General features: G+C 36.8%; 1 protein-coding gene across 3 annotated transcripts; it reads right to left on the minus strand.

Moving 5' to 3' along the window:
* il21r.2 (interleukin 21 receptor, tandem duplicate 2) lies at nucleotides 1-24,306 on the minus strand. 3 transcript variants are annotated; one of them, XM_087241886.1, is made up of 9 exons: nucleotides 24,144-24,306; nucleotides 18,613-18,731; nucleotides 18,405-18,525; nucleotides 13,619-13,785; nucleotides 13,363-13,511; nucleotides 13,073-13,244; nucleotides 8,487-8,574; nucleotides 7,948-8,032; nucleotides 1-2,641 (listed from the first exon to the last, which is right to left on the minus strand). In XM_087241886.1, the coding sequence occupies exons 2-9, from the start codon at nucleotides 18,677-18,679 to the stop codon at nucleotides 2,360-2,362; spliced, it is 1,131 nt and encodes a 376-aa protein (XP_087098012.1). In that variant the 5' UTR covers nucleotides 18,680-18,731; nucleotides 24,144-24,306; the 3' UTR covers nucleotides 1-2,359. The 3 variants fall into 3 exon arrangements, with proteins under 3 accessions (XP_087098012.1, XP_087098011.1, NP_001106981.2); NM_001113509.2 differs by lacking the exon at nucleotides 24,144-24,306 and adding an exon at nucleotides 20,889-20,938 and having other exon boundaries at nucleotides 719-2,641; XM_087241885.1 differs by lacking the exon at nucleotides 24,144-24,306 and having other exon boundaries at nucleotides 18,405-18,730.
* Between the last annotated feature and the right edge of the window lie 1,065 nt (nucleotides 24,307-25,371).

Below are 25,371 nucleotides of genomic sequence, written 5' to 3' on the forward strand. Positions count from 1 at the left end.
AGTACATAATATCACAATTAGGGAAATATTCACTACTAATATGTCAAAATGGAGATTCATATCTGGTAGAAACAATACTCACGGTACACAATATACTCAGCCTTCATTTCACCTTCTCATAGCAACTTGTTTAGATAGAGAACCCAATGTTTTCAGGAGAGAAACAAATTGCTAACATTATTTCAAGTGTGCTTCAACATAACTACACTGTAAAGAGTAAAATCTAAACAAATTATTCATCTTGTTACAAAAAATCCTAATTCTTTTAGGTGTAAGTTATGAAGTAATGTTTAAAGGTGCTGTATGTACATTTTTGACTGCTTTAAAGCATATAAATGCCATAATATGTTTGCAGATATTTACAAAACATCCTAAGTAAACATTCTTGTTTATCTGAAAAAACAATGCTGAAGTCCGATATTCTGCTTTTAAAATGTGCCTTGCGTCTTTGTTTTAGTTCTTTTAACCCACTCAATGCCAGTTTAGCTGTCGAGAACAGCATATTTCATTCATTCAGTCAGTTACTGTGCGTTCACACTGAAGGTGGTGAGAACGTCAAACATAACTCTGGCCGCACTGGCAACAACGCTGTCTGCCTTCAGCTCTGGTGGCGAGAGCATCAAAATTCACTTAATTGATCTCGTATTTAAAGGAGCCGTTGAAGCATATCATATCATATCAGTTACATTCCCACATAAAACACGCTTTCTAGTTTAATAATGTTATGCACATTTTATTAAATTCATTTAACAAGGGAAGATCAAGTTGCATGTGGTGTGGCTTTGCTCTACTTAATTATCCAATGTGTCCATAAAATATTCTGTAGCATCAGTACTGTTTTGTCATGTTGCATGATATTCCCGCTTTTTTAAAGAAAAAAAATAGATATATAACATTAATGCACATCAGTAACTCGCCAGTAATTTTTTAAATGTATGTTAGAAAACATTGCAAGTAATTGGAAATCCGGCATCCGCAATAATTAAACACTTGGGAACCATTGTTGTTGGAACCAAAGTTCACAGGGCTGTGTTCTCTGGACTCCTCTTAAGCGGTGGACTTCTACATTCTGATTGCTTGCCACCAAACCACGTCATAGCTCATTACCATAAAGTTGACTTGATTTCAACTCTCCTCGACACCCACAATGGCGAAGATGCGCTGTTCCACACTGCTTATTGCCCCTGGTTCCCGTTAAAAATAATTGACTTCTGGCTACTTTGCGCTCTCACGGCTTTTAGTGTGAACGTACAGTTAGGCTCTCAAAGCATGCGTTCATGACCCAAATGTGACCTCCTCTAGCCAATAGTAGCCTCTGAAATGAGACGCAGATTCAGAGTTCCACAGAAGGTTATTAATTAGAAAATAACATAAATATTGCAAACAGAAGCATGAGGTGTGCAGATTACATTGTACACATGATTATAAACTTCAGTTTATAAAAAAGCGCCTTTTTTGTGTGTTTATTATAACAGACAATATATACAACAATTTTTTTTTTCAATTTCAACTGTATTTTATGAAATTTCAAAGGGTTTTCTTTCAAATGAGACCAAACTTTTGTATTTACACCTCTGCATGTGGGTATGGGAAGCTTTTTAAATCGGAAGGCCAAATTCAGGCGGAATTACCCCAAATAGCCTTAACTGGTTAAGCCTCTTTAACATTATTAAATGTAGATCCTGAATCACTGATATGTGTTGGCTTGCACTGAGTCACAGTTCTAAAGTTCAATTTCAAATGGTTTATTTTATTTTCAAGATCTGAGGTGAACTATCTGCTGCTGCTTTCAGTAGTATGGCAATAAATGTCATGTAATATGGCATTCAAACTCACATTATTAGCATTTAGCACATGTAAAGCACATGAGGTGTACCTGAGGTGATCATTGTCATAGTTTTCTGTTGTTTGGCAGCAAGAAATAGAAGCCATTTCTAAACTATACATTTCAGGTGCTGGTAAGGACAAAAAAAATCATTTGAATATGAAAAATATCTATCAAACTTACATACTGCACCTTTAAGCTGATCCAATTTTTGTTCAGTGTATATACAGCCATACTTCCAAGTGAAAAAAAACAACAAAAAGCATTACATGTCAGTTCCGAATGTCCACACATCCATATACAGACGCCCCTAATCATTTAATCACCAGAGGTATTTTCATCCAGCTCTCCCTCTCTGCTGAATGTGGGCACAGGGCCGCTGGGAGTTTCAGTGAGGGTGCAGTAGTCTTGTTTGAAGCACACAGTCACTGGGTTAATGATAACAGGTACTTGGGTAAACTCACAGTCCTCCAGACTCTCCAGACTGACCGCAGAGTCCTTCAGAGACTCCACATCATCACACGCCACACTCACCTACAGCATGAGCTCGTCCACTTTAACAGGCAGATCCTCACAGAAAACCGAGAAATCCTCACACAGGACACTCGTCTCGCTGCACGTTTTGGTCATTTGACACGGGGCCCAAAGCTCCGTTGAGGGGCCGACGTAGGTTGGATGGCACTGCGCTGGAGGATAAACAACCGTTTTCTCTGTTTCATCCTGAAATGTGCAGATGACCTCAGAAATCTTGTCTATAGTTGAGAAGTCTTCTAAAACATGAATGCCTTGTAGAGGACTTTTGGCCAAAACCCAGCACTTTTGAGAAGAAAGAAAATCAAAATAATTAAACTGATATAAAAAGTATACATTTGGGCAACTTTTAAAAATAAAAATAATATGCAGTCAAAGCATTTGTGTGCTTATATGGCTCAAATAGTGATCACATTAATAAAATATCACAAAAATGAATAAAAATATCAGCCCAGGCTCGATGGAAATATGCATCTTAGCTTACATATTTTCAAAATGGAAAATAAGATGCTCCAGGTCCATGTCTTTGCATGTTTCAGATGCCACCACTAGAGGGTGCTGTCTATGTTATTTTTTATTTATTTATTTTTTTGCTGAATCTGAAATAATTTAACTAGGGTACATTTTGGGGTACATTTAAGATACACATCCTTCTTGTGTACGTTCACGAGATGGCAGGCTTTGTTGTACATATGACCAAGCAAATCACTAACCTATAGTAAACTCTTCCCCAAACCCAACTAAAAGTGTTCAAATGTGAAAAAAAGTAAAAAGTGCACTGCAACAACATAGTTTAACCTTGATTTTACATTGCAATTATCGTTTTTTTACATCGCAAGTGTGCTTCATCGAACTTGAACCTGAGCACTCTGCATTACATCATACTAAGTAAGCTACTTAGCAAACTGACCAGAAAGTTGGTCCATGAAGATAGAAGAGTGAGGTAAAACAACATTAAGTTGTTTTAGGGTTTATTATTTTGCATTGTGCAAATTTTATTTGTTGATTCTGTTACTGTAAATATCATAAATATCAAGTAACAAAAGTTGCTGGCATCACTGCCACATTGCATTATTTTTATCTAAAAATGCAGTCAGACATAAGTTTAAGTGCATTTTAAATGTAGGCTGCAGCATATTTCCATATTTCCAATGAGCTTATATGGATAATGTTTTATCATCATTCAATATAAATATATTTATCACTGTTTGCAAAAATGAAACAACATGGAGTTAAATGCTAGTGGTGGGCAAAGCAAGGCCTCATAAAAGACTGACACAGTCGAAGCAAATGTGTCGAAGCTTTGAAACCCGTCTCTACATCCATCAGTGACATAGTGATCACTTTTATGTATTGCTTTAAAACAGCTTCAGCAAGGAAACAGTTAAGCAAATTGAGGTAATAAGCCTATTTAGTAAAGCTTTAAAAGTTCCAGACTAGCATTCAGAGATCATGGGTTTGAATCCAGTCAGATGGAGCTATAGATGTTTTTAGATGCTCTGTACATGTAACGTGTTTTGTTTTAACATTGGTCTGATATGCGAATGAAAACTTTATGAATAAATATGTCCTGTTTTGGATCATAAAAAATTTAACATAAAATACATTAAGCCATAATTTCAGAGTATTTGTTGGGTTGGGTTGGCTGTTTGAGATTTTTTTATTTGAGATTTGAGTTTTTTGCATCCCTGTCAGTCAAATCCAGATTCGCCAGGTATTGAAACCAATACTTTGAATTGCTTTAATCTTGTTACCAGGGGCCTCATGTACGAAGACTTGCATGGAAATCATACTAAAACATTGCTCACGCATATTCTTTTTGTACATCCCAATGAACGTGAAACTGAGCGCAACATGCACGAGCACAAAACCCCTCCCTGCCTCCTCCCCCTTATGAATATGCTAATGACTCTACTTTGGCAAAACCCAACGAAAAAGCAATGGCAAAAGCAAGCAAAAAGAGAAACTTTGAACAGAATGTGAATTGGAAGTGCTCCTTTTGGAGGTAGACCGGAGAAAAGCGGTGTTATTTGCAAGTTTGTTCTCCGGAATTAACAACAAAAGAAAAAAATAGAGTGGGAAAGTTTAGCTGATGCGGTTAACACAGCTGGGTCTGAACATCGCACTGAGTGAATTATAAAAGAAATATTGTGATTTATAGGTGTGAAATGTTGCAGCACCATCAACAGTCTCAGTGGCGCAGCTCATGAGACGCATGTCAACATGTTTTGACACATTCGAGCATGAACTCGGTTCGAATCCAGCGTCAGATGAACGCTCTTCTTTTTCCCCCCTACATATCAGATTTTGCCAACTATTTATCACAAGAAAGACAAGTAGGAATCATCAATAAGTTTGTGCATCATATTTTATTTGCACATTTATTGAATGGAAATGTTTAAGATTCACGCATGCAAATTCATCTTCAGATAGTGTCTTTATAGCAATGTGTGTGCGGTAGATTGCTCAGATTACATTGCGACTGCTGCAATTTGCGCTTTAATGTTTAGCTGGTCAACTGTATGATATGGAAACCTTATATACCTGCTAGATGAACCCGTCTCATACAGCTGCCATTGCAAGGCTCAGACACTTTGTAGAGAGGAACTTAACACAACTGCCTCTAGGAGTCGCCAACGGAAATAAAACAGACACGCACAAAAAATGTGCGTACGCCAGCCATAAAGCTGCCGTGGAGCTGCGCACATTCTCACGTTCAGTTCATCGTTAGTAAATCCAAACGTGAGCGATTCTGAGCGTGAAACCTGGCGTATGCAAAGTTTTTGTGCGTACACAACGTTGATACATGAGGCCCCAGGTGTTTCGCATCACCTAAGGCTACGGTCACACTGCAGGCAAATGTGGCACGAATCTGATTTTTCCCCCCCCATGTGACACAGGTGATGACAGTGTGAACAGCCCAAACCGCACAGAATCGGATCTTTTCAGGTCAGATATGTGCCACTTTCATATGTGGTCTTAAATCAGACACAGATCTGATGTTTTGCAATCCGACCGCAGTGTGAACGGTTATGTCGGATTTCATGTGACTTTTACGTAATCTTTGAGTGACATGCGTCATCATTCTGTGCTGCAAACATCCTCTACCTCTCAGCAGCACAGTAGAATGGCACACAGGGTGATTATTGTACCACAGAAAGTTGGTTGTTCATGTTGAAAAAGAATTTGAAGGCTTAACTGGTGCTTGTTACCTAATCTGGTTAACGATTGAGGCACGGGTTGATCGCAAAGCCGAAAAGGGTTGTGGGTGTTGCGGATGGGGGATCTGTGTGCAAATGAGGAGGAACTTTCTCTCCGAGAGAAAAAAAGGGCAGGTGCTCGAGCACCCAAACCTCCCTTCTGCACGTGTCTGTTGTTTATCCGCTTGTTAAGTGTGACGTCACGCGAAGCAGCTTCCGGGTCCAATCGCTCTATTCAACTGAATGGGGAGACTAGCGAAATGGTTATAATAAACGTTTACAAAGCGATTTGATACTTTCGAAAATCATGATCACAGTATATATGTCCATGCCTAATATCCAATGGCCAGAAAGTGATATTTTTTTTTATAAATTGTTAAAATTTTGGTATTTGTGATGCAGCAAGCCCAGAGATTGTTGTGTACACTATGACTTTATATAAAATTAACTTTAATGTGGGATATGAATAAAAAGCGATCAGAAACGAATGATTTCTCAACTCAAATGAGTGGCACTTGGACCCGGAAACAGTATTACATACGTCACCAACATGCACCACTTAACAAGCGGATAACGAAGTAAAATTAAATAACTACACAAACAGAGATAAACCAACTCCGCCTTCACAGCCCAGTCTGCGGCTGCTTATTAACCCTTGATGAGTTCACTACACCGCCGGTGGTCACAAATCACAAATGATCAGTGTTTTTTTATCACTGGAGACTTATTTTAGATCTCAAATGCCGAAATACACAATAGTAGTAGCAGAACAATCATTTACAGTTCATGAAATACACCATGGTTGTCTTTAAAAAGGGTAATAATCATATAAGCATGATCCGACAACGTGCTTACTCACTCAGCACTGACGTGTGTGGATAATAAGACATTTTGTGCTCTCCGTAATGCACTTTTGCGCATGCGGGGTCAGTTTGGGACCATGATCTGTTAACACTGCAAATCTAATATTGGGCACATTTACAAGAGCATTGTAAACAACCATGCAAAAAAATCAGATCTGAGAAAAAATCTAATTTGAGCAACTATCCTTACAGTGTGAACGCAGCCTTAGTCACGTGACCTGGGTGTTTTGGATTAGTTTTTCGAATCACTTGTGCTTCGCGTTCTCGACACTGTGTCGACACGTCAGTTTTAAGTCAGCCATCCCTATTAAATGCATTGTTTATATAATTCTCAAAAGTAAAGTGTTGATTGTGCATTGACGGTAAACACCTGCTGTTAACAAGCAGAATTCCAACTTTAGTCACAGCCTTAGATGGAATAAACTGAAATGAACAGTTATTAATAAGTGAAGTTGTTGATGCTGTTTCTGGAGTTGTTATTTATCCCCTGCTGAGATTTTGAGAGGTTGAATGTTATATTTCAGTGCATTTCTTCTAAGGCTGTGACTTATGTCATAAAAACCAGTGGTATGATGGAAATATGTCGGGGAGCCCAAAAAGTGACAAACCAGGCTGGTTTTGTTTAAAGTCAGCAGTGTTGTGGGAGATCTGAGAGGTGAGGTTTTTGATTATTTGAACGTCCTGGCGGTATACAGTTCCTTGATGTTTGCATAATTTTTGACCTAATAATTTGCTAATTTGCACAATTTCTGTTTACCGAAATGTTATTTTAATGCTGTGTTTGCAAGAATAACTGTAAGTTAGAGAAAAGCAAAATTAATGAAAACCTCCCTTATAGATCTCCGACAACACTGCTGACTCTAAACAGGGTGCAGTGGGATTTGTCAATTTTTAGGGTCCCCCCGCACATTTCCATTGTGGTTTGCGCTATTTGCAGCTCACTTCTACTGTGTATTTGCATGTGTTGTAAAAATTTATGTGCATGTGTGTGTTTTTGATGTAGATACTTTCTGAAATTTGACTGTTTTTCCATATGTATACAGTATGTTTTTTTAACTTACAGCACATTTGAGCTCTCTCTGCCACCATACATTCTAATGTACAGAATGTAACATTTTATTGATTGACTGATTCACTCATTCACTTATTTATTTATTTATTTATTTATTTATTTATTTATTGATTTTCTTTTTGGCTTTGTCCCTTTATTAATCTGAGGTCGCTACAGTAGAATGAACTGCCAACTTATTCAACTTATTTATGCAGCGGATGCCCTTCCACTTGCAACCCATCTCTGGAAAACATCCATACACACTCATACACTACGGACAATTTAGCCTGTGGGGGAAACTGGAGCCCCCGGAGAAAACCCACGCGAACGCAGGGAGAACATGCAAACTCCACACAAAAACGCCAACTGACCCAGCTGCTTTTTTTTCTCACAAACCATCATTTCATGAACCACAAAGTATTAAAACCATCAAATAAGAAGCACTTGATGTTTATGAATTGTAAATTGAAATCTTACCTGAAAATTGCCTTGGTACTTTTGATAAAGGGGCTGGAAGTAGGATTCTGGTGTTGGCACCAATGCGATTTCTTTTATCTTAAGTCTGAAATGCACAAATATAATATTTTTTTTGCCATTTATTTAACAAATACACTCCATCTCTAAACATACTTTCAAGAGTTCACACTTAGCTTATGATTGATAATTATGAAAGCCAGTTTGATACTAGTCCCGCAAGAGAGAACTGAGCTTGGAAGATAATCGATCTCAAGGCTCCCTCCTGTTTCATTAGGTGAGCTCTGGTAGGTCTTGAGAGCTCCACTGTATTTAGTTAAGAAAGAGGGGAAGGAGTAGGGGTGTTTGGGGATTTGTCAAGACGAGGATGGCTAAAGGTAAGGGATTCTGGCTTTTTAATACGTATTCCATTCATCTGATTGGTGTATAAAGTTATTGTTAATGCGGGACCCACAATGGTCAATCATAAGCATGTGATCCTCTCGAAATTATTTATATATAAACTTCACATAATAATGGGCTTAATGAGAAAATAAAATTACCTTGCAGCAGGAATTAGTATAAGCACAATTAAAAGTCCAAGCAATAAAAACATTCCAATGATTATCTTGCCAACTTGATGAGGCTCATCTTGAAAAAATAAGAGAAAAGAAACAGAACAAAGAGGATTGGATTAACTGTAAAGTCAACTTTAAAATAACAAAATGGTCATTTAAATATTGTCACTAAGCAACATCACATAAGAACAAATTATCCGGTCACTTCATTTATTTTATTCATACATTCTTACAATCTTTAATGAAAAGACTTCTTCCTTCTCTGTTCTCTTCTGTGAGGTAATATTCACTGGCATGGGAGTGCAGCAAACCATGCATCACTTACATGAGAAGATATTTTTACACACATTTGGCAAACAGCAATGGAATGAAGGACAGCCAATACTGCCAAGGCCATTCACTTCATTGAGGACAGACAAAAGCCAGAGACAACATTAAAGAGCTGCCCTGCTGGGTTGCTCTCCACAGCCCGAGACTGGGTGATGTCAGTTGACCTGGAGAGGCAACTGAAGATTCCACCACACTTCACCCAGTCCACATTGAGACCTGACATATTTTTGGTCTCTGAGGCCACAAGACAACTAATCCTGCAAGAGCTAACAGTGCCCTGGGAGGAGAGGATGGAGGAGGCTCAGGAGAGAAAGAAGGAAAAATATTAGGAGCTGGTGGAGCAGTGTCGAACAAATCAGTGGAGGACCAGATGTATGCCAGTGGAAATGGGCAGTGAGGGATTTGCCAGCTGCACCCTGAACAAGGCCTATGGTACACTGGGAACAACAGGCACCAAACGAAGAAGAGCCATAAGCAACAACGTGGAGGCAGCGAAGAAAGCATCCAGATGGCTTTGGTTGAAGAGAGGGGGGGGGGGGGGGTGAGGGCGGTAGCATGCCACATGGACACAAGCCGAGGTCTGATCAGCCTCGGTTGGGCCGCTTGAGGAGGGTGTCTGTTGCAAGACCCGAAACACCCCATGAGTCCAGGAAACAACACAGATGATGTGTCCAAGGTTGTGCATCAGAAGATGTTTCTGTAACTGTTTGTCCATTTTCAACAGCCAGCTATAAAACCACCACAAAAGCTACTGATGCACACAAGCACATGCATGCATATACAGAATTCTAAGGGTGCTTTCACATCTGTAGTTCGCTTCATTTGGTCCGCACCAAGGGTAATAAATGATACATTGTTGCATCTTCTGCCGTCTTTGGGTCGTTTTCACACCACACTGATTGCTTTGGTCCGAACCAGTTGAAACAAACCAAAATGCAGTCATCTGACAAAATCCACATCTCTCATTGGCCAGATGTTGTTGAACATATTTCCTAAACTGCTTATTGATTGGTCAGAATTCATGTGCGGGAAAATGCCAGTGAACTCCCGCAGGTAAACAAAACCTTTTACTCTGGAGGGACGACTGCGCTGGCTGATTGTATCCCTGCTTTAGACAAACTATACATTACGAAAATGAAGCGCGGCCGCGGCTGGAAAACAGTGTTTAATGCATCGCTCTTCACTTCAGGAGGAGACGTGAATTAATTTAGCTAAACTGCGACATGGTCATCTTGCGTAAATATTACCAACGATCCATCAGGTAATGTTTTCCCCTCTCTCTCTCTCTGTTGGTAAAGCGCTGTCAACAAATATTTTTCCTCCATATCCCATAATGCTCAGCGCATCGACCTACGGCAGCTGAATTAGTCCAAAACGCGCAGTACTTTTTACGGTTAGACCTGTTTTAGTACGGATCATATTCTCACCACAAACGAACCGCTCCAGGGTTCGTTTGAAAGCGTACCGAGACCACCTCTTCAAGCAAGTCTCGGTACGCTTATTTGGTCCGCTTTTGGTGCACACTCGAGTACGATTGCTGCATTCTCACCTGCCCAAACGAACCGCACCAAAAGGGGAAACGAACTCTAGTGCAATTCAATCGAACTAAATAAGGCAGGTGTGAAAGCACCCTAAGACAAGAGAAGGGTTAAGACTGTCCTTTATCCCAATATTTTGACATTCACTTAAAATGGGCCTGAAATGGGAAAAAAATGTATAACAGTGCTTGATTTTGTCTATTGGGAACTGATTGGATTGTTGGATGGACATTGCCAAAAAAAAAAGAAACAAAAGAAAAGATTGACGAATGGACAAAAGCACGCCAGCAACAAGACATTGTTTTCCCTGGTTATGTTGTTTGATTAAATATTATGAGGGCATATTCAGTTTTTGTTGTACATTGATGTGTGCTGACAACAAAGTAAAGTTCCAAAGGCAAGGAGGCAAGGCTCAAAACAGGAGCAGACTGTAGTGATTCATCAGACATTTCTGGATCCATTTGCACACTTTAATAACAGTAGTGAATCACAAGTGGAAACTCAAACATCGGATTCAATGGAAACTTTTCAGTAGAATAGTCGAAGAGCAGGCGTGGGTCGAGGTTAGTAGAAGAGAGTAATCTTGAACGAGAGACAAGCATCGATCTGGGGGTGGCGGCTGGCAGTCGGTATCGATATAACTAAGCAGTGGTCAGGGCAGGCAGATAGCTTCGTAAACGGAAAGACAGTCCAGGTCAATACACAGATAGGCAATAATCAATAGGGTAATCCTCAGAGATGATGGCCGGGGCTAATCAAAACTTTGCACTTCGCACAAGCCATGGGTCTGGGTAGGGAACAATCATACATGAGAGAACAGTCCAGGAATCAAAACACAGACAAGATCAAAACAATGAAGGGCTCGGAATTGCATACAACACTAAAACAAGATTTCGCAATGTGATAGAGTGACTGGAGGGTTTATATGACGTGTGTGTAATCAGGCCTGATCATCTGTAGCTATGTGTGTGTGTGTCAAAAGATTGCTATATTGTTGTGTGTCCTACATGTTAACAGCTGTCAAGGATGTTGAATGACGCAATGGATCTTTTGATTGTTGTACAGATAAATGATAAAGGAAGTGCTCTCCAGCAGCCAGTGAGGCCAACCCCGCGGGCGATCACAACAGATACATCGTTTATAGCAAGCACTACTATATATAAAAAATAAAGAGTTCACAAAATTTCCAGCAATCTTTTCCTTCCTTTTTGTTTTTCTGCACAACAGTATACCTTATATACCTTATATATCATCAACTGAGTCATAATTTCTTGTCTTTTACATCTTTCCTACAAGATATATGTCTCACTGTCTTATATTACTGACACTGAGTGCACAATTCTGATGGGTGTTTTCCTACAGTAAAAAAAGATTATATTTAATTACTGTCCTATACTCATTCTGTTTATGATAACTTGTTCTTTCCTAATTGTACTATTCTATTGAGAATGATAATTTATTGTCATGTTTTGGCCTGTGCTAATTGGTTGAACTGAGAAAAAAAAAGAAAAAAATATATATAGTCTAATGACTATAGTGGGGGAAAAGAGTATTCAACACGCATGTATTTTACTGGAGAAAACATGTTCTGAAGGAGCTGTGAAACATGGAATTGAACGAGATTTTGTCATAATCTGTCTTGTGATTTATATGTAGATGCTTGATTAGGTTTGTGGTATTACAACAGTACCTCGCTGTTTTGTTACACATGTCACAAACCGCATTGTTTGAGTTTTTGTATGTGAAGTAGCTCCACACATACTTCGCTTGTGGTCACCGATATCCAATGACAGCGTGACTGAACAACATGTGCCACGCCAGTGGACTGAGTGGCTAGCTAGCATGCTCTGCAGTTGTACAGTGCCATATTACGCACATGACTTTGCAGGTGGAAGAACAAATAGTTCCAACTAAGTTTACATTTTTCAGATAAAGTAGGGTAATTGTGGTTACTTTCCGCTGTATTTCTATTTCCAATAAACTATTTGCTCCAAATTACTGAAATATCAATATTTTGATAAGACAATTGATTCTAAAACAAACAAAGCTGGTATCGGATATATTGCATTGTTATTATCGATCAGCACATCACTATTTCCTGCTGTTACCAGTTTGCCTGTTAGCTCGCCATGTACATTGGCGAACTTGAGAAGTAGAGAGGAGTTGACGACGACGACGGGGTTCGAGTCTGGCAAAGAACGATTCCAAAAAGGGGGTAAGACAAACAGAAGCCAAAAAATAAAATAAGCAAGTAAATAACAGGGTGAGAATGTGGTAAAATCTGAAAATGTTGTAAAAATCAGACAAGGGCTTAGGGAAGTGGGTGGGAGGGTCAATCGTTGCTTTTGAAAAGCACTATTGGTTAGGTTTAATGAAGGAGGAGGGTGCGTCAGTTGATCGGTCAGATCGCATCAATCGACAGCGGCCTCTAATGGATTTACATGAGAACAGCAGGTGTGAATTGTACTCAGGAGAGACATTTAAGATCTTTAAGACCTCTGGTGGATTCACGAAAACAAACACTGCAAAAAATGTAGCTCCTGGTACATATTTGGTGCTCTCCAGAGATTTTTAAAACGGTACATTTACAGAATGAGCCTGGGTTTGTATAATGCAGCCATTGAACCAGATTTACTAGTATTTAGCTCCATTTGCACCAAATCAAGTTCACAAATAAACTCATATCAGTAGCACAGTACTAACCTCTGTATGCTGTGCTCCATTTCACTGGGCTGCTCCAGTCACTCCATGTTCCACTGTATTTAGGATGTGTCTCTATCCCAGTCCTCACAACAGCTGAGTATGAAGTCCCTGGATCAAGCTTTTTATTTTCGATCTCAATCTCCTCCTTATATACATGATGTTTTGCACTGACCTACAAAAAAAAAGTGTATATTCATTGTAAAACAATGGTGTAATGTTTACTCCTTTGATGTGGGTAAACCAGAGGATGTTCTCTATGAATGGAGGATATTCACTGTAATCTGCCTTACGTTGTGGTGTTCTCCGTCTTTGTAGTACAGGAACTGATATCTGAGGGGTAGGACACGCCAGTAACGATAAGCTTCATATCCACTTTTCCAAAAAAACTTATATGTTCCATTTTCCAATAGCGTCAGATTAAAGGGGGCTGGTGGTTTAACTGAAAAAAAAACAAAAAACAAAAAAAAACAAGACACAAATACAAATAACATTGGAACAAAAAATTATTTTGTTGAATACATCTCTTACATAAAAGGATCTACTCACTGTTCATTGCTGGAGCAAAATCAGGAACCAACACAGAAGAGATATTGTTTTCCTTTTCAATATAATGCAGTGTCACAATGTATTTATCAATATGCTTGAATCTGAAATTTGCTTGTAAAGTGCAGATGAGATCTTCACGTGTTGCCTGGAGTGGGCATCTATAAGTGCTGTGTGTGTAAATCCATTATTTTAGAACATTCTGGTTACACACACTTATATACACAATTGACATTTGTATATCTAATTAACCTTTGCAATCAAATGAATGTTCATCACTATACAAACAATGATAAGTCAAGACGGGTAATAACAATCAGGGTGCTGGAAATCCTGGAAAATGCTTGATTTTTCAAATAGTGTATTCAAGGTTAGAAAAGTGCTTAGATTTTGGACAGTGCTTAAACCTTCTTGAATTTGTAATTGCGCCTATTTTGGTTGCATTTGTGCCAGAAATTTTATGCGAGTTCAAAATATATTTGGGAGCATTTGTGCAAGCATAAAATTGTGGCTGTGCGACCAGTTTTCATTGCAAAATGTTCACCGCATGAGTAGATTTAGGACACATTCACGCAAAATGCATATTTGCACCTAAAAACACCAAACGCAGCGCTCAGAAATAGTTTAAAACAGTTGAAATGTCAACTTGCTGCTGTAAGCAAAGCCTGCAGTGCCTATACCCCACCTTAAAGCTCTTCTGATTGACCCACTGCTCTTGAACTGAACGCGAATTAATTGGTTAATATCAGCTGTCAATTACTCAGTTCAGATGACAGGGAGCCGCTAAAATGTAAAGGTCTTGATATGAGAGAATGAAAATAACACTGACACATTTTGTTTTAGAAACCACCTAAAGTTACAAATAATGGCACATCAGATCAGTGATCATGTGGTGAATGTTAATCCACCCTTTACATTTTTCAAAGAGTGGATAAAAGACATCCGGTGGGTTAAAGTCCGCTATGAAAATGACTAAAGCCATTCACTGTAAAGTCTGTGAATAAATGCCAATAAATGCTCCAAAGTATTCGACAATTTAAGTTGAAATATTTTATGGTGTTTTTTTTTACGGAATTTACAGTGGTTCTTAGGTGCTTGAAAAGCATAAAAATGCACCTTGAAAGTGCTTGAAAAGTGCTGGAATTTAAAGATGGAAAAGGTGTACGAACCCTGAACAATATTAATGCTTTAAAAGTCCGCTCTTTTTTGTAACTTTATGATTGGTTGTCAATGTGTTTTAAGTTCACCCCTTAGAAAAAAAAAACGTGTTACTCTATGCTAATTCGTAATGAGTTTTAAGGATGCTATATTGTCCTTTATTGTCCTCTACTCCAGAGAAGCTTTATTCATAGAAGCTGATCTAATGTTCAGGATAAAGCTACACTGTTAACAATTTCCTATAAAAATATATAATAACTGGCAGCAGTTTACAATCAATTACAGCAAAAATACTGTATTTGCATATACAGCACTATTTATCTTGGTCTATATGTTTTTACGGAATTGTATATACTTTACTGTACAATATACAGTAATTTTCACAATGTAACTTAAAAATACAGTAACATACTGTATAACAGTCCTACGGTAAAATACAGTTCATATTACAGTTAAATACTGTCTAATTTACAAAAATGGTTAACAGTTGTAAGCAAATGTGTGTGAACTGAGCAAATGGGTGCTGTCCAGATCTGAAGTCTTTTGCATGTAATAGGTTTTGCTTCTATTTTGTAAATATACCTGTTCTTTGGCCAATAAATAATACAATAAATATGTCTAAAAAAATATACACTCAATTTTTTTTGTTGCTTATTCAAACTACTTTTAAAATTAGCTGAATCTTGTTGAATTTTGTTAATTCTTGAGATTTTTTTTGGCACAACTTAATTGTTTCATGTTTAATCCACTTAAATTTGTTGTTTTGTTAACTCAATCAACTTGTGTTAAGACAGCATGAATGAATTGTGTAGAACCCAGCATTTTTTACAGTTTACTTTTGTTTAAAATAGCAGAGCTGATCTAAAACAAAACTACAATATTTTATAAAGTAGGCTAACTTAGACATATTTAATATTGATCATTTTCTTAGCACTCCCACATATTTTTTCTAGCATCCTTACCTCAGATACAGTGTAAATAATGCAGGATTTCACACAATTCAGTCATGTTGTCTTAACACAAATCAATCAAGTTATCTTAACAGATTTAAGTGGACTGAACATGAATGGGTGAATTGAACAACAACGATTGCAACAAATAAATCAACCAAAAATCTCAAGAATTGTGTTGTTTTAGCTCATTTTAAATAAGTATTTTGAACAAACAACTAAAATATTTTATGTTGAGCACAGAGAGAAATAAAATATTGCTTCAGCCAGATTACCCACGCTCACTTTTTTACTTGTTCCATCCACTTATTTAAAATGAGCTGAATAAACAAAATTCTTGAGATTTCATTGGGTTAACTTAATTTTTTTATGTTCAATTCACATAAATTTGTTAAAAGTGTTAAGTTAACTTTTTGATTTGTGTTGGGACAACATGAATGAATTATATGGAACCCTACATTTTTTACAGTGTACACTGTAAAACCCAACAGTCAACGTTAAAAAAAAATGAGATGAGTGTAGTTAACTTAACATTTACTGAAAGTTAGTTCAGTGTTGTCAGGTAATGAGTTAATTAAATACCTCATTATTTTAACTTAAATGGAGTAAGTTCACAGTACTCATATAGATATTTTTTTTTACACAAATTGTTTGCAGCAATCGGTTTCTTCAAACGGTTTGAGTTGCCTTAACTTATTGGGTTTTACAGTACTCAGTGGGCTTGAGTTCTCTTCATTTAATGGGTTTTGCTGATCTCAGATTGCTGTTTTTACTCAAAGTAAAAAAAGTTTACAGTACTCATTAGGATAAGTTTTTAAACTTAAATGGTTTGTTGCAATCCATTTCTTCAAATGACTTGAGTTACCTTAACTCAAGTGTACAATTCCCACACATCAGCTCTGCTTATTTGCCACTATTGGTTATTTGTAATGTTTGTATTGCCTAGGCCGATATGTAAATGAGATGTTATGTCTTTGTACTTTAATTTGCACTCAGTTTGTAAATAATCTGCAGAAATGTTCACCCCAGTCAACACTGTTTTAGAATCATGCTTTTAAACTGTCTGGTATCTGACCCTTTTTATTAGATAGTCTTTATTCATTAGACACTGTAACCTATTATAAAATACTATACTTTTTAGAAGATACTACTACTTATTCATTTGATACTAGCTCAATTAAATTTTAGTTGTTATTATTTAATTTTTTTTTTTTTGTGTGTGTGTGTTCCCAGACTTCAGTTCTCATCTCCTTTTCCTCCTCTGATCATTTCATTGTTGTCAGGTTTTGTTATTAGTTTATTTAGTTCTGTCTTTACAAGCCCTATTTTCTAGTTTTTGTTGTGTCTGGATTTTGTTGTCACGCGAGTTTGACTGTTTGATATTTCTGCCTTTGTTTCTTTGCAATGTTGTTTTTTTAATGCTGTTTATCTTTCTTTGATGTTTGGAAGAGCTTTTGATTTTGCCATTTTTTGTTTATGTTTTGCCCTTTGTCTGCACAGCAGACATTTTTTTTCATTATGAGTTGGATCCTCTGTCTCCTGACCCTCACATGAACCCGCTTGTGAACTACTTATTCATATATACACATATTCACATACTGTTGAAGTCAGAACTATTAGCCCCCCTATTTTTTTTTTCTCCACGTTTTCTGTTTAACGGAGAGCGGATTTTTTCAACACATTTCTAAACATAATAGTTTTAATAACTTATCTCTTATAACTGATTTATTTTATCTTTGCCATGATGACAGTAAATAATATTTGACTAGATATTTTTCAAGACACTTCTATACAGCTTAAAGTGACATTTAAATGCTTAACTAGGTTAATTAGGTTAACTAGGTAGGTTAGGGTAATTAGGAAAGTTATTGTATAACGATGGTTTGTTCTGTAGACTATCAAAAAAAAATTGCCTAAAGGGGCTAATAATTTTTAAAAAATTAAATACTGCTTTTATTCCTAACGAAATGAATCAAATAAGACTTTCTTCAAAAAGAAAAAAATATTAACAGACATGCTGTGAAAATTTCCTTGCTCTGTGAAACATCATTTGGGGAATATTTAAAAAAGAATACTTCAAAGGGGGCTAATAATTCTAACTTCAACTGAATATTATTAGATACTCATTCTGTTATATATATATATATATATATATATATATATATATATATATATATATATATATATATATATATATATATATATATATATAAATACATACATACATACATACATACATACATACATATATATATATGTATGTATATTCCGACGCATGGATGGATTTGCTCTTCGGTGTTTGGACTTTCACCAGTGACATTTAAACCACACTGAACTGAACTCTGAAAACTGGACTGACACTGTTTCAATTTACTATAATCTTCTATGTTAAGCTCCTTTGACACAACCTACATGGTAAAAGCGTTATAGAAATAAAGATGAATTGATTTGAATTGATACATATCCAACAGTTTTATCTTCTCAGTGTTAGCCCAGGGCATGCGTCTACTAGAGTTATTTTTGTTCTATGTGTGCACAAAATTATTATTAGTATGTGAAACTTTAGATGGTGTTGAGTGGGTTTGTAATGATGTGTGTCATTATTCTATCTATGCACTATAATGTGGAACTGAAACATTAAAGACGTATTCTAATAAGTTATTTTCCTGGATCATGCTTACCTTTTGTCTTTTTGAAACCCCAGTGAGTATGATGTGTTTATAAAGGACATGACTGGTACTTTTAAAGAGCAGTTGATGGTTTTCCAATAATCTGTCACACAGATGGACGTATCTGTCGGAGCTGGAACAAGAAACAGGAAAACGGTTAAGTAATTATTTTGAATGGACATGTAAAAAATAGCTTTGCAGATTAAAAAAGAAAAAGTACCATGTGAACAAGGTTTAAATTCCATTGAAAAAGCCCAAAAGAGGCAGATTATTCCAATGCGGTTCATCCTTCTTGTATAGGACCTCACTTACATAATTTACATCATTCGGCACATGCACCTGAGAGAAAAAAAAAAAAAAAAAAAAAAAAAAAAAAAAATATATATATATATATATATATATATATATATATATATATATATATATATATATATATATATATATATATATATATATATATATAGTCAGAATTATTAACCCCCCTTTGAATTATTATTATTATTTTTATATTTCCCAAATGATGTTTAATAGAGTAAGGACATTTTCACAGTATGTCTGATAATATTTTTTCCTCTGGAGAAAGTCTTATTTGTTTTATTTCGGCTACAATAAAAGCAGTTTTTAATTTTTTAAACATCATTTTAGGGACAAAATTATTAGCCCCTTTAAGCTAGATATTTTTTGATAGTCTACAAAACAAACCATCATTATACAATAACTTTCCTAATTACCCTAAACTGCCTAGTTAACCTAATTAACCTTTAAATGTCACTTTAAGCTGTATAGAAGTGTCTTGAAACATAGTCAAATATTATTTACTGTCATCATGGCAAAGATAAAATAAATCAGTTATTAAAGATGATTTGTTAAAACTATTAAGTTTAGATATGTGCTGAATTTTTTTTTTCTGTTAAACAGAAAATGGAGAAAAAAATAAACGGGGCTAATAATTCAGGCAGGCTAATAATTCTGACTTTAACTCTATATTTATCAGATACTGTTGAAGTCAGAAATATTAGCCCTCCTAAATTATTAGCCCTACTTTTTCCCACATTTTCTGGTTAAATGAAATAACATTTTCTCAACATATTTGTAATCATAACAGTTTTAATAACTCATCTTTAATAACTGATTAACTGTAAAAAAAAATATATATATATATGATTAATTAATCCTGACAGCATATGTTTTTAGGTCATCGTAACTTATTAAACTAAGTTAATCATGTTGTAACTTAATTTTTTAAGTTTTGCAAGTTGTCTTAAGTCAGTTTAACATCATATTAGTTCAACAGACTCATAAGGTTAATTTTATTCAGCTTAAAAAATTTAAGGCAACCAGGATTTTTTACAGTGTTTATTTTATCTCTATCATGATGACAGTAAATAATTCATTCATTCATTCATTTTCTTATTGGCGTAGTCCCTTCATTAATCCGGGGTAGCCACAGCGGAATGAACTGTCAACATATCCAGCAAATGTTCTACGCAGTGGATGCCCTACCAGCTGTAACCCATCTCTGGGAAACATCCATACACAGTCATTCACAATCATACACCCCGGACAATTTAGCGTACCCAATTCACCTGTACCGCATGTCTTTGGACTGCGGGGGAAACCGGAGCACCTGGAGAAAACCCACGCGAACATGAGGAGCTCCACACAGAAACACCACCTGACCCAGCTGAGGCTCGAACCAGCGACCTTCTTGCTGTGGGGCAACATCACTACCTACTGCGGCACCGCATCGCCATAATAAATAATATTTTACTAAATATTTTTCAAGATACCAGTATACAGCTTTAAGTGCCATGTAAGGGCTTAATTGGGTTAATTAGGCAAGTTCGAGTAATTAGGCAAGTCATCGTATGATGGTTTGCTCTGTAGACATTTAAAATATTGTATTGTTAAGAGGGCTAAAATTATTGACCAAAATTATTCTAGCCAAAATAAAAAAAACATAATTCTTTCTCCAGAAGAAAGGATTATAGGAAGTAATGTGGAAAAATCCTTGCTCTGTTAAACAACATATGGGAAATATCTGACAAATTCACATGACAGCTAATTTTGGCTTATTATTTTTCTATTATTACTATATATTACAGTTATCAAACAGTTATTAAAATGACAGAATACAAAAGCCAATCATTCAGCTCCATTCAACATTTCACATTTGCTGGTCAATTTTGCAGGGGTAAAGAAAAAACTAACAATAATGAAGCTTTAACTTTTAAAGTAGAACGACTGAAACAGTACAAATCTTGGTTATATTTAAAGAAAAACTTAGGTAAATTATATTTTACAGTGATAGTCAACAATAACAACAAAATTAGATGATCATTCTCAATCTCTTAAAAGCAAAAATAGCCAGCAAAAGAATAAAAATTTGTGATTAAATGAGTGCTGGGCACTAGATTAAATAAAAAGACACACATGTACAGTGTATGTACAGTCTAAAGAAGACATATACTGTATAGGAAACTTACATCAACTCACCAAATGTATTCTGAAGCATTAGGGATTACCTGTGAAAGTTTACGTATGTCACCGTGAAGGGCACCAAGTTGGGTTTTTATACTGAGAATTTCCTGTTTGCGTAGGAGGTCTCAACCTCAAGTCATATCTAATATCTAATAAGCTGGTTAAGATGGCACGAGCAGGTTTTCACATTACAAAAATTACATATAAAGGTGAATTACTACATTCTACTGAACTTTCTGGTTAAACTGACTGTATTTAACAGGATAGCTCAGCCAAATATTTTATTTCTTTTATCATTTGCTCACCTTTCACTTGTTTTAATTTTGTCTGAATTGTTTTTTTCTTCTTCTGGTGAACACAAAATAAGACATTTTGTAAGAACAAAACAAACTGGAGACCACTGACTTCCATATTTGTCTTTCTTTTTTTTCAGGTTTTCAGCTTTCTTCAAAATGACTTATTTTTGATCAGCAAAATAAAGAAACTACTAATGGTTTGGAGTAAATAATGAGTAACTTTTCATTTTTGGGTGAACTCTCTTTAAGAGATTTCTAACAATGTGTATGTGCTGCCTTGCATTATTAATATGAGTGTACATCAGTTTTGAATAGCCAAACTAAACCATTAATGTCTTCATTCTTAAACCCAATTCTAGAAATAATGACATGTGGCATTTCTAGAAAGACAAATCTTGATTTTTTACTTTCCCACGACAGATTCTAAAAATGACTGAAGCTGACATTTAGCTCAGTGACTTCAACTTTAATTTGTGGTTTCTACTGTATGTGAGTAGGCAGCCTGATCTCACGAGGAAACATAAGTATTTTACGTTTTGTCAGTTTAGTGGCTAATTCGTAAAAGTTCAGTCATACGAATTAGCCACTAAATATGAAATAGCCACTAGATCAAAAAGTTACGAATTGGCATGAGATTGCGTTGGAGTAGGACGTTTCAGATGCTCTTTTCAAAAGCTTCTGCATAGAAAGTGGGGCCACAAATCGCACATTCTTACTTAGATTTTGTCTTGTTTCTAATCCAAATATCTAAAAATTCTTAAATCAAGAAGAATTTTCTAGATAAGCAAAACATATTGTATTATTTTGAGAAAAAATATGCCAAAATTAAGAGAGTTTTTCTATAAAACAAGCAAAATAACCTGCTAATGGTGGAAGCAAGGTTTTTTCGCTTTGGCGTTAGACTTTTTCCATAAGGTTTTGCTAACCCTAATGCCAGATCATTTTGCTTTTTTTAAGGAAAACTCACTTAATTTGGCATATTATTTCTTAAAACAAGACTATTGTTTTGCTTGTTTAGAGAAAACTTCTTGGTGTACAAACTTTTCTATATTTGGATTGGAAACAAGACAAACAATCTAATTAAGAAAAGCGTTTTTGCAGTATAATAAGTCACCACAAAAGTGTCAACTCAGTAATATACAAACAAAGTGCATAAAATAAGTTCACGGAAATCAAGAAGATTTCCGTGAACTTAATTAATGAACATTAATTTTTTGTTTGTCATTAATGGAAAAAAAGAAAGAAAAAAATGAAAAGCCCTTGCAAGATACTCTATTAGCTGAGCTAATCATTAGATTGTAAAGATCTGATATGTAGAAATACCCGTATTTTTATCATATGCCGCCTGGCATTTTGAACCCTTATCTTGCTCAAAGTAGCAAATGCTGATAACTGACAGTGTGCAATGAGTGAAAAAACTGCAGCGCTCATGTATCTCTCACGCAAAAAAGTCACGAAATGTATAATTATCAGTCTTGGCTAGATAAGCAGAGCCTAAACACTGGTTGCACATCACTTTCCCATGCTTTGCTACATGCTTAACATGATATGAAGTTGCCCATTATGCCATATTAGCACATCATAAAATCACCAAAGAGCTCCTTTTTCTGGTGCTGTTTGTTTTAGCATGTAAACATTAGCATGTAGCATGCTACCTTACTGAAAACGCCAGCTTAAAGCAGCCTAGGCTTGTTGGCTTGTTTTAGCTGGTTGACCAGCCTGGTTTAAGAGTGGTTTTAGCCATTTCCAGGCTGGTTTCCAGTCAATTCCAGGCTGGTCTTAGCTGGTCAGGCTGGGAGATGACCAGCTAAAACCAGCTTGACCTGCTTAGTCAGGCTGGGAGCCCAGCCAAAACCAGCTATGTCCAGATGAAAACAAAATTGCCAAAACCCCTCAAACCAGGCTGGTCACCCAGCTAAAACCAGCCTAAACTGGTTTAAGGCGTTTTTTTTTCATATTAAATTCAAACATCTGTGCCTTTACTCAAAATACTGAGGTTTTAAGTGATGTATTCATACTTTAACTTAAAATATATAATAATTACCAGATGAATGCCTTTGAGACCCCTCTTTTATGTGCTGTTTTTAGCATGTAAACATTAGCATGTAGCATGTTACTTATATTAGGTTCTCATAAATATTTACATTAGATGTCGCCTACGCTATTGTTGTCTATTGGAAGGAATGCGTTGATAGAGCCACCATTTTAGTAAAGGGCAGAGATGGGAAGTATTGAAGTACAAATACTTCATTACTGTACTTACGTAGATTTTTCTGGTATCGGTACTTTACTCCACTACTGACAATTTTTTACTTTTACTTCTTACATTTTTACACAAATATCTGTACTTTCTATTTCTTACATTTTTAATCCACGCTTGTTACTTTCGTTTTCATGTGTTTTGTGGCGCGATCTATATTATTTCTTGTCATTGCGCAATATGAAAGCATTTTTGATGGAATCAATCTATGCTATCTGGGATTTTTCCTCATTATGCGCCTGCGTGCTACAGTGCGCTGCCTTTTCAAGTCCCGCACCCTAGGAGGGCTAGTTTATGAAGATTACTATGAGAAAGCCAAGGATGACTACACAGATGTGACGGCGAATTTAACATGACTGATGCTGCCCTCTTTCATGCTAATAAGACACCTTTTACTCGTTCGGATCACAGGTAAACAAGAGAGACACATTCCAGTTCAAAAACATGCTGTTTAATGCTTAAGCCTTTGTCCACTTCTGATCACTGCACGGGATTTCTCTGATCTTTCATTCTAATACTGCAAAATATAGTGCTTTTCTGTAAAGATTAGCACATTTAGTACTAAAACAATCAAATGCTTTATTAAAAAAAAAAAAACAAATGCATTGCGGTTTATTTCCCTTATTTCTGATAAGTTCATATTTCCTAATACAGAATTGATGCTGTTTTACAGTTTTTATTGATTTTCCTTTGACTATATGTTTTTGTATATACCTGTTGTCAGGGTTCTGCCACTCTGATCTTGTAAATTCTTGTTTTGGTGGCGGATCTCTGACACTACTCGTGTCTGGTCCTGTTTCTGTCTCTGTGTGCGCGCGCGCCGTCGTGGGTGTACGCAGAGTGTGCGCGCTCCTGCTTGACGCGGCCGCGTGCGCTCTGCGTCCCTCAGACGCGTGCGCTCTTGTACTCGTGTTTGTGTTTTCGTCTGTCAGCAGCATGGTGTTTCATTCCCAGCGTCTCAGTCTGGTTGGTTTCGGTTTTGGTCGGCGCTGGGATGAAGCATGCATGCTGCATATGTGAGCGCACGGTGAGTTTTCATTCATCGTGTGCTCGTGTCTTGCGTCTTTTGTCAAAGCACGTGGCTCGGTGTTTACATTGTGGTCACGTGCTTTTGTCGTGTGCTTCAGTGTTGTGTTATGTGAGCGCATGGCTTGTATTGTCTCTCTGTGTCATGCGCTCTCCCGTCTATTGTCTAGTCCCACCCTCCTTGTTAACCCATTATTAGTTTGTCATGTTCACCTGTGTGTCAATTTACTTTTTGCTTTATAATCCCCCTCATGTTTTCAGTCCTTTGCGAGTTCGTCATCATATGTTGTCGATGTTTACCTGTCTTGCTGTGTCCAGTCCTGCCTTGTCGTGCCTGCCCAGTCAAGTTTGTTTGTTTGATTTATTGTTTGTTGTAGAAGTGTTTTCCCCCTCGGGGTTGTTTATTTTGCCTTTTATTTTATTTTTTAATTAATAAATCCTACTTCACTCTGCGCTTGGGTCCTTGCTCCTTTTTCCCTTTACCGGATCGTGACAGTACGAACTCGCCAAAAATGAGGACCCAGCAGAGTGAAGACAGCCCCTTCTCCAGCCGCATACTGCAGCTCATCAGTCTGCAGTCGCTGCGGCAACGTGGCATGAAGGTGGAAAGTTTTGCGGCTAGATTTTGTGTGGCAGCAGAGGGGCTGGGGTTTAATGATCAAGCCCTGGTGAACCTCCTTAACTATGCCCTCGACAAGCCCCTCAATATCCAGCAGATGCTGAAATTGGGAGGGCTATCTTACCATCAGTTTGTGGAGCATTTGGTTCATCAGGCTGCTTATGGCGAACATCCCAATCCCAGCTCTCTGTTGCCCTCTGCTCTGCAGCTAAAGGAGAGAGTGATCCTTCAAGAGAAGAGGATCCCTTACACCAGCGCCACCTCCCAACACATGTCCAGCCCGCAAGGGCTGACCCG

This window comes from Danio rerio, chromosome 3, assembly GCF_052040795.2.
Source record: "Danio rerio strain M-AB ecotype USA chromosome 3, GRCz13ab, whole genome shotgun sequence".
NCBI classification, from domain to species: domain Eukaryota; kingdom Metazoa; phylum Chordata; class Actinopteri; order Cypriniformes; family Danionidae; genus Danio; species Danio rerio.

Coding starts and splice junctions, on each gene's coding strand:
- il21r.2 (XM_087241885.1), bottom strand. CDS start 18,679: ATGAACCGCATTGGAATAATCTGCCTCTTTTGGGCTTTTTCAATGGAA. Junction 13,512..13,618: donor TTTTGCTCCAGCAATGAACA/GTGAGTAGATCC, acceptor TTTTTTTTTCAG/TTAAACCACCAGCCCCCTTT. Junction 8,575..13,072: donor ATGGAGCACAGCATACAGAG/GTTAGTACTGTG, acceptor TATTTTTTCAAG/ATGAGCCTCATCAAGTTGGC.